Source organism: Gouania willdenowi, chromosome 21 (assembly GCF_900634775.1).
Source record: "Gouania willdenowi chromosome 21, fGouWil2.1, whole genome shotgun sequence".
Taxonomy (NCBI): domain Eukaryota; kingdom Metazoa; phylum Chordata; class Actinopteri; order Blenniiformes; family Gobiesocidae; genus Gouania; species Gouania willdenowi.
The window spans coordinates 18,943,448-18,953,954 of record NC_041064.1 but is presented as its reverse complement, the minus strand read 5'-3'; the positions used below and the strand labels follow the sequence as shown (position 1 = coordinate 18,953,954).

The 10,507-nt window shown below is 36.1% G+C and overlaps 1 protein-coding gene across 1 annotated transcript; it reads right to left on the bottom strand.

Moving 5' to 3' along the window:
* Positions 1-1,066: 1,066 nt before the first annotated feature.
* gpr183a (G protein-coupled receptor 183a) lies at positions 1,067-5,225 on the bottom strand. Its single transcript, XM_028436301.1, has 2 exons — positions 5,107-5,225; positions 1,067-2,963 (listed from the first exon to the last, which is right to left on the bottom strand). The coding sequence occupies exon 2, from the start codon at positions 2,938-2,940 to the stop codon at positions 1,819-1,821; it is 1,122 nt and encodes a 373-aa protein (XP_028292102.1). The 5' UTR covers positions 2,941-2,963; positions 5,107-5,225; the 3' UTR covers positions 1,067-1,818.
* Positions 5,226-10,507: the final 5,282 nt, after the last annotated feature.

The window sequence follows — 10,507 nt, the reverse complement described above, 5'->3', positions numbered from 1 at the left end:
AATTCAGCTTTAATGAATTGCAATAAAGGTGCCACAGCGTGCAATGCAACACACTGTGGCACCAAATGAATTGGCACAAACAATATCCAGCAATGGGTTTATTTGTTGTAAGCCACAATAGATTGTTGTAATAGGATAGTTAGATTTTGATTACTAGTGACAAAATTTCATTAAATTTTTTGTTTTTGTTTTGCACTGACAACTGGGTTTTTAAAGGATTTTTTAACTCATAACTCCTTAGAAACAGGACATTACTTATACCTACTGTATCACAAAACTGAAAAAAATAAATTGATGCAGAAATGTTAGGACAAAATATCATAGGAAGTTGTTTCCCACACCAATTTTCAGTGTTTTTTTTTATTTTTTCAATTAATCTAAATCTTTAATTCCTAACGTAAAAATCCAAATTCAAGAACACAAGCGTTAAAAAACATCACAGTGAAATACATGATAAGACCCGAGGGCCGTCTTATTTTAGTGCCTATCGGTATAATTTTTGTGACCACCATTTTAGTAAAATGAAAAATTCAAATTTCAACCATCAAATTGGTCTTGCTTTAATTGCAATTTTATTTATTTATTTTTTTAATGCAATTATTTTTACTGGTTACACATCTCAGTCGCTGCTTTTTATTTTTTGGGGAAGCCCCACAAACTGATTTGCATTGTACTTTTAGAAGTCCATTAATATCAATGACAAACTACAGTTGTCTTCAATTCTTTATTCATCCTAATTTTCTGAAACAATTTGTGAATGAATACAAGTGTGGGGCAGCCACTGGTGTAGTGGTTACTGACAGAAAAATATCCTCTCTGTAAGGAGATTGCATGTTCTCCCCGTGCTTTTGTGGGTTCTCCCCAAGATCTTCGGCTTCCTCTAATAATGCAAAAGCTTGTATGTTACTTATGTTAATTGGAGTATCTGGATGGATGAATGGATATATTTTGAAGGCTGTTTTTATAAAGCAAAGTGCCGACTATTACAAACTTTTAACAATCGACGGGCAAATTAAGAACTGATGAGAGAAAATGTTGTTCATGCTTTTTTCTCCACTTGAATCACACTTTTTTTTTTTTTTTTTTTAAATTTTGTTTCAAGTTTTGAAAATAATAATTTTAATTGTTGCTTCGTTGTTCAACTTCTGGTTTGGGTTGTGGTTAAAATTGATTTATTATTTTATCTTCCAAATCAGAAGGAACAAATCTTTGGAACCTTCATAGATGCAGGTGTTGTGTATGTCTGTTTTTTACCAATTATCGCCACCAACGACGTAATATGTTCACAAACATTCATTTACATGTTTATCTTTTAGAAAAATTACTTCAAAACAACTTAACAGATTTTGACACTGATTCTGGATCTGTTTTAAAAATTGAAAAATCTCTATCTCTATCTGCAAAAATTCATGATATCACATCTTGGTTCATAATTAACTGATCTTTTTGAAATTGAACTCAGTTATGTTGAGTTGGTACTCAACTGGAAAAATGTCTTCCAAGCCTTTAAACTGTGAATGATCATGGTACCATGATCAGGATCACTGATCCAGATAACTGCCATTATCTGGTCAACTGGATATTTGGTGCTTAGAGGAGGTTTGCACTCTCTGAGCGCTCTTGTTATTTTGAATCTATTTATTAGAAACAGTTCATTTACACCTGAAGATAGTTCAGTCTTTCCCCTTCAAACAGCCATCATTTGAGGCTACGAGTCCACAAAATTCCTCATGAGATGAATGAGTTCTTTTGAAGGTTAGGACACTTCTCTGAGTGTCCACTTTTAGAACATCTAAAGAAAAAAAAAAGTCCTGCTGCTCATTCAAAGCGGCGTGATCTGCGATCTGCTGGCCTCTCATTGGTTGTACTGTTTAGATGAATGTTGTTGCCATCAATAAAATCCTTGGAGGAGCCCTCAGGTGTCATCCTTACAACGCTGGAGAAGGACATGCTGGTCTGTAGCTTCAGCAGCTTCAGCATTTTCCTTTTATAGCCTTTGCAGGCAAAGAAGTAGATAAACGGATCCAGGCTGGAGTTGAGGTTCATCAGACACACAGTGATATGCAACGACACCTGAAATACTGTGAGCTCCGAGCAGTCTGGGTCTGACACCAACTTGCGGATCATGTACTGCAGGATGTCAATGTGATAAGGTGAGTAACAGACAACGAACACCAGGGACACGCAGCAGATCACACCAATGGCTTTACGACTCCGGCCAGACTTCTCCATTAAGTGGTTGGACTTGGCTGTGGAGTGTAGCTTCAAGCACAGAATAGAATAACATACCAGGATGGTAACAACAGGAATGACATAACCCAGGAAGACAGCACCTATAAGGATGCTGGCAATGTGGTCCACCTTCTCAAAGTTTGGATATTCCATACAGGTTATGAAGCCATCCGGCTCTAGGTTGGTCATCGGCATTCCCAGGAGAGGTACAGTCTGTATAAGTACCAGAATCCACACACCAACACAAATGAAACGCACGTTTTTGACATTCCTTAGTCGTGCAAAACGAAGAGGCAAAACCACAGCAATGAAACGGTCCACACTGAGACACGTCATGAAATTGACACCAGCGTAAGTGTTGATATAAAAGATGAACCCAGAGATCTTACACATGGCCTCCCCCAGAGGCCAGTGAAAGCCCAGAGCGTAGTAGATCATCCTCAGGGGCAGTGACAGGGTAAAGAGGATGTCGGAGATGACCAGGTTGAGAGAGTACAAGGTGGTGGAGTTGATTTTCTTCAGATTGGAACGGATGACGTGAAGGGCCAGGGAGTTACCGAGCAGCCCCACAATAAACACAATGCAATAAACAAGAGGCATGAGGACACGGGCGTAGTCTCTGTGGGCATAGAGGGTGCTGCAGCTCCTGTTAGAGTCATTGTTAGATGGAGCGATGCTGACAGTCACTGTAACACTGTTGGAAGCCATCTTTGAATTTTGCAAACCACTTCCTGCAAAAAAAAAGTGAAAGTTTGAATTATAGTTGTGTCTTCTTTGTCTTTGGAGTGTAATTTATTCTGTTTCATCTACTTTTTTTTGGTCTTTTTCTGAATTTTGTAAAAGCCGGTCTCCTACACATAGTAATTCAAGAAAGTTCATTTTGAATTCTTTTTAAAAATATTTTAAGGTTTCTTTAATTCAGACAACTTTTTTCAGGAAAGCTACTTTGATCTCTTGACATATTTTGACTGCCAACTGCTAGTTTTCTGTTGATCTCTTTGATGTGTGACAGTCGGAACATGAGATCAAAGTAATTTTCCTGAAAAAAGTTGTCTGAATTAAAGAAACCTAAAATATTATTTAAAAAAAAAAAAAAAAAGACAAAATGAACTTGCTGGAATTACTTTGTGAAAATCAAGGACACATCAAAATAATCAGCAAACGCCTCTGAAGAAGACTGGCAGTTGACAGTCGAAACATGTCAGGAGATCAATGTAAATTTCCTGAAAAAAGTTGTGTGAATTAAAGAATTCTTAACATATCAGACTGACTACACGGTTCTAGGACATTTGTGCATCAGACAATTTCTCGCCCAAAATTTGAAAAACGGACATTTGCCCACTACCTATAAATGATTATACAAAGTAAAACCAATACATTATACAAAGTAAAACCATTACATTTTACAAAACAAAACCTGGTAAATCAAAGTAAATTCAAGGAGGTTAAAGGTACGGTTAATAACTGTTTTAGTTTATTTTAGCAGTGGGTAATTGTCCCTTTTTCAAATTTTGGGGTACAATCAGCATGCACAACTAGTTTCTAGAGTCTGTTTGAAAGCTGTTAGATAATAAGTACTGTACTGCCATCTTGTGGTGCAGTCAAAGCAAATCTCAATTCAGCTCAAACTCTTGATTGACCCCTGCCCCAGTTTGTATTGGTCAGACTGCGGACATAGTGGGAGGAAATCATATGGTATAGTTTCTATAGTTTTACCACCTAATGTCTTGAATTGTTTGTCCAAGTATCAGTGCAGTTTTCCAGATACGTGTTTGTTTTTAGACATCATCATTTGCATTACAAAACATCTATTAAAAAATTGACTTGCTTGATTAATCAAAGTTTTACTTTTGTTATTTCAGTTACTACTACTGTCTATTATCCATGATGTAAATTACAAGATTTTTTACATCACAACTGGCTTGCTCATGTGATGGAAAGAACCTACAATGCTATGTTTCTGTTTCTCTTTCCCTCTATTTTTTTTTTTTTTTTTTTAAATGAGATATTAAAACATATATTAACATGTATTTGTATTTTTACAAAAGCTAATTTGATGATCATATTTAACTTTGACTCATCAAGAAGACAAAGGAAACTTTACACACCCATTTGTTTTCAATATTTGACTCATGGGACCAAACTGAGTTTCATGATTATTTAAGGAAGTCTTGAACAATACATTCGCTGCCCTGAACACAGCTGCACCCTCTCACATTAACACTGAAGAAAAAAAAAAAAGGTGTTAACTTAAGAGTTGCCCTTGTATGTGAGGAAGTGAACTTCCCCAGGGTGCTGTGCCGCAAAGCGCTATGGGCAGTTGGAAAGTTATATTGTTTGAAGCAATATTTTACTGGACTCTCGCTGCGGCTATCTGCTCCTGCACATGGTGTGGAGGAGAAAACACATTTCCTGTTCAATTAACACTAGTGAGCTGACTTCAGAGACAAACATACACACACACACACAAAATAAAGATGCTTGTTCAACCGGTGCAGGCAGTAATGCAGAAGTTTGACTTTCCTGTGCGTCTTCAACTTTAACGTATTGGTTGGTTTTCGTCAGCTATTTAAAGTATAACCTTTGATCTTAAGAAGGGTAAGCTTTGATGCCACCATTTTAATGTGGATTTGTGTTGTTAAATATTGCTTTTTTTTTTTTTTATCATAGCCTGACTGTAAATAAAGATTAAACCTGAACTTTGTACACTTGTAGAAGCAATCTTAGTTTGTCTCCTCAATAGGAAGATGTGTTGCAATGTAGCCATAGTCTGACAAAACCCAAACATTGCCACAACAGCTTCCATCACATCAGATCTCAGAAACACATTAATATTGACACATGTATAGTGTATGGATGGCAGAGGACTCTTACCTCCCAGATGAAACTCACTGTTCTTCAGATTTATGAAGTTACATGAATCCAGAAAGTTGAACAAGATTAGAGAAGCAGCCCTCACAACAAGCCCTAAAGACGCCCTAGCGCGGGTGAAAGCAGCGTGACACTGAAAAATGATGGAATCTGCTGCCAGTAACCATAGTGACAAATATCCTGTTGCAGCTCTCTCTCTCTCTCTCTCTCTCTCTCTCTCTCTCTCTCTCTCTCTCTCTAGCACCCAAACAATCCTCCATCATGTGATGCTGTCTGATGGTCAGCAGCAACTTTCATGGAACATATTTGACATGTGGGGGGCACACATTTTGACATCATTTTGGAAAGTAAATTTTGTCTTTTAACTCCACATGGTTGGCCACATGTGCTCCCCTGGGAGGAAGTGGCTTCCATTATGAAATTGTCCGGAAAATTTTTCTTTTGTTGTTAAATTGTTAAATCACAACTTCCTTGTTGTGTGCGCTCTATGTGAATACCAGAAGTATCCACTTTCAGACCTTTATACACACAAAAACGAATATTAGTAATAGGCAGAAGTGTATAGAGTACTGATATATCCTATTCAAGTAGAAGTACTGTTACTTCATTGAAATTGTACTGCAAGTACAAGTGCAAGTGAGTCATACATAAAATACTCAAGTAGAAGTGAAAAGTAGCTCAATTAAATATTACTCATAAAAAACGTTACTAGTTACTTTCACTCCCCACGTTTATTTTTGGTAATAAATCTTGCCATACAGTAAACATATGTATAAACTTAAAAAGGAAGAGACTCAATTGGAACTGAATTTATTTATCTGTACAGTTGACGTATCAATATACCGACATTCTATCCGTACGCAGCGCCGCTCATTGGCCAGTTTAGGTCATGTGATTAAGACTAAACTTTACCCTAAACCTAACCCTAACTTGTTGCGATATAGGGTTATAACCTAACCCTAACCCCAAACCTAAACCTAAACCTAAACCTAGCCCTAACAAGCTACGTACAAGTCCTTCGGTAACCGTACCAATACACCTTTTCACGGTGACATCATCATCCGGGACATTTGCCTTAGTAACACCCTTGGCCATTTTATGAGGGGTTCATATTTGCCTAACAACCGCTATTTACACTATTTACCGCAGACAACACAAAGGTTTTACTCAATGTTGTACGAATATTTCATCAGATTAGAGCCAAAGGCCAAGCACTGATATGAAGGGAAGTTACATCTGGTTGGTTTGGAAGCACCTCAAGGTTCATGGAAAAACAACCCGACAACATGGCCAGATCCCCAATGGCCTGCTATTTACAAGTACCTCATTAACAACCCTGGCGTTTACACAATGGAGAAGATGAGAACTTACAAAAGTTTAGATGCATATATTTTCTTTAAGGTAGGCTTATGTATGTATTTTTGTGTCTATATAGGCCAGTATCATCATGGTAATTGGCTCATTACGCAATGTGGCTATGCTAAGCTAGCGCCGCTAATAATATAATAATAATAATACAGCCTAAATTAAAACATAAATGGGTATATGAAGCACATTTGTGTATTTGATATACTTACAGTTCATAAAAAGTCAACGCATTGCATATTTACTGTTAATTTCACGTTGCTTGTCTTCAAGTTAGAGATACTAGCCATAAACATTTCAGTCATTACTGAATAAATTACAATCTAAATGTAGACTAATTCATAATCAATGTCATAAAATCAGTCAGGAAGAAATTAGAGCCCCAAATTACACAACCTATTATTAATGAAATGTCTACTGCAAACATACGACCACGTTTGTTCGCCTCAATGCTTGGATTCATAATTTCCGTTTCTGGCCTTTTTCTATCGGTATTCTGTAAAATTATATCTTTTACTTCAGCCAGGCGTGGTTACGACAGCCAAATACTACGAAGGATTTGGGCATTATACGATAAAAATCAGCCAGACTGCAAAATCTCCACCGTAGCGGTAAATAGCGGTTGTCAGGCAAATGTTTACCACTCTTGAAATGGCGGTGCGCGTTGCTAAGTCAAGTGCTGACGTCACGCAAAAAACGTGTATAGCGTGTGTATAGCACCGGGGGTTGTCCGTACGGCAACCGTACAAATAGACACTTTCTATAAAATGTTTGTCAAAATGTACAATTTTTTTTTTTTTTTTTAAATAAATTAACACCAATGGATTCAATTCAAAATAAAAACATTTTCAGGCTCTTGGTATAGCTACATTTATTAACTCTAAAACTCAGAGAATAACCTCCATTCAATGCTGTTTTGGCACGGTGCATTACGTTTAATCTGATTGGTCGGCTATGATGTGATGCATTTGATCGTTGTCTCTAGTTTCACAATGTCCTTTGATCATTTTAAAACAAAAAATAATAATTTACTCAGTAATGGTTGGGTAATGAATTATTTTACTGATTTATAAATCTACTAAAAAAAAGTACACGTACCCATAAAAGCAACTCAGTTACAGTAACGTGAATAATTGTAATCAGCTACCGTACTTTCACCTCTGATAATAGGTGATAATAGGTATAATAGGTGTTAGGTAGGTTTAGATTGTCTTGAGACAGGTTAGTTTTACCCTACTAAGGATATGTTGTTGCAATTCCAATCCTGTTTTGAAAAAAACCCTAAAAACTCCACAATTGTGAACTTTACTTTTTAAAGCACAAATTAAGTTTAGACATTCAAGAATTAAACAGAAGTTGTAGCGGAAGAGTTCCCTTTCAAGTTTGTTCTCGTCAAATGTCAAATAGATGTGCATTTGCTGAGATCCTGTGGTTTTCACACCTTGAAATCTCATGTTTGAGTGCTGCTTTCTGTGAAATGTGTTATACTGAACAGGATGTTCACTATGTTGGCACCTGTGCCATGGTATGCTTTTGTTATCATCTGAGCACTTTCCTTCTCCAGCTAGCTCTCCAAGTTTTGTTGATTGTGGACATATCGCTATCAAATACATGTCCAACCAAGTACACTATTTTATTTGATGATTAGACAGAATAAAACTCACTGACAATCTCATTTTTTTTTCCTTAGGAGACAAGAAGCCTACACAATACATGGACAAAGCAGCATTTTGAATTACATTTTGACTATAAGAGTGGTTATACGTGAACACAGACACAACTGTTTAGAAGCATTTTGTTTTTAATCAAACCTTCCTTTTTTCAAAACAAGTCCGGTGGTGAGGCAGAGGAAGCAGTTGTACTTCCTTGAGTCCTGGCCTTGTGGCTGTGACTCACTGCGCTTCAGACATCCATCGTTGACAGACAACCGGCATCATAACTGTGACAGTGCTATTTAAAGCAAACAATGGCACACAATACTACGGAAGATTCATTAACACTGTCTAGCACCCTGATTTTCCCTTTTATGTGTTTTTTTTTCCTTTTTTCTTGTATATTTCCTGTTATTTTATAAACGCTCAAACTCATGTACTGACTAGATGGCAATAGCAGAACATTCAGAGCTTTTGATGGTGCCCAGTGCTCTGCACACCCTCTGCATGATGAAGAACTTTTTTCGCTGAAACTTTAAAAAAAAATAAATAAAAGGAAATCCTCTTGCGCAGCATATGTGATGAAACACAGTTATCTGTGACGGAGGAACAAGAGAACTTCGTCATCTGCTGCTTGTGCTGAGTTTGAAACAGTTTTGCTTGTCTCTTACAAATCACATCACCACTAGCCTGCATTACAACATTAGGAGAGAATTCCAAGTATGATACAGAGATTCTAAGACCTTTACACATATATATGAATGTTTTTAGCAGAAGTTGTTTAAGATGGCTGTAGACATAGTTCCTCTCTGTGTGTTTGGCTTCAAGAAAGGTGTAACATTTGGTAATAGTCTGATGGCTGTTGTAACACGTGCTAATGGTAGGATTGCAACAGCACAGGATGCACAACTTCTGTATAGGTCTCATTTTTAGAAAAAATAGAGAAAATACTCTCTTTTTAAAATGTGTCTTATATATATATATATATATATATATATATATATATATATATATATATATATGCACTTTTATACTGATGAACATTTTTTTATTATTATTTTTACTATATACCTTATGTTGTCTTTATGATGATTGTATCTGTTTGGCTTGAATCTTTGAAGTGTCGCTGAATGTTGTTGGGAGGGGGCATGTGCAATTTCATTATACTTGTGCAATGACAATACAGGATTCCATTCTATTCTATTTTTTTGTTTTGAAAAAAAAATGGAGATCCAGAAAAATAGTTTACATTTTTTAAATCTAGCAATCTAAACCTAATATCTATCAAACCCAAACATATGGAAAAACACACAACTACATTTATAAGGAAAATAAACGATAAAACACTGAATGCTTTTAAAAACAATCTTGCAATACTTTTTAACCTTACGTGCACAACCCTAAATGATACCTTTGTTCCTTTTGCTTTTTGTTTTTCCTTTTGTTTTTGTTTTTTTATCTTGGTGTGTAATCATTTTTAGATTGCACTCAAATGCACTTCCTCTGTGTAATGCACTTCCTTTGTAAAATGTCAGAATTAATGTTACTGTAAATGTATTTTCTGAATTTTGTATTTTCTATGTGCATATGAAAAGCTCTTCTAGGGACGGACATTGCAAATTAGCTTTTGCTATAAATGTTGTAGTGTGGAACATGTTGATTGTTCACACTTGTTCTTATCAAATAAATGAATAAATAAACCATAAACACTAATACATTATACTCTAGCTCTCCAGTTTCTTTTTATATATTTTATTTTGTAAAGGCCACAAACAGTAATAAATTTACATATATGCTTCTCAGTTTTTGTTTTTTTGTTTTTGTTTTGTGGATATAAGTTGTGTAAATACAGCACTATAATATGAAGAAAGAGGGGTAGGATTTTGCACAAGTTCTTTGAACTTCCACCTACTCCTTTTGAGTGGCAACTTTGAATTATTGACCCTAACCCACCAAGGATCTCACAGTGTGTGAATTATTTATATTGGATTATACACACACCAAGCTTTTTGTTACAATAATGTCCGCATATATTTCCACTGAAGTGACAGTTTTCAGGTAGACACTGCAGCCTTGTGGTAGGTGTAGAGTACTGCAGCTCTTGTTCTTTAGATTTGGCGGATAGAAAGTCTTTTACCCCACACAATGTCGGAGATTGATGCTGTAACTTTTGGTGTTCACGGGATGGCAGCAGAGTATTTGATACTTTTATTAATTCAATATCATGTTATATCTGTAATGAAAACTTGTGTTAAGCTAAACATTTCTACTTCCAAGGTTTTGGCTCAAAACTGTTCAAGAGCAGATGCCTTTGAATTTTATCAATTGAGTTTTTTCCTTGAATTTATTGGAATTGTTTGTATGTGGTTGATTTTGACATCAAAAGA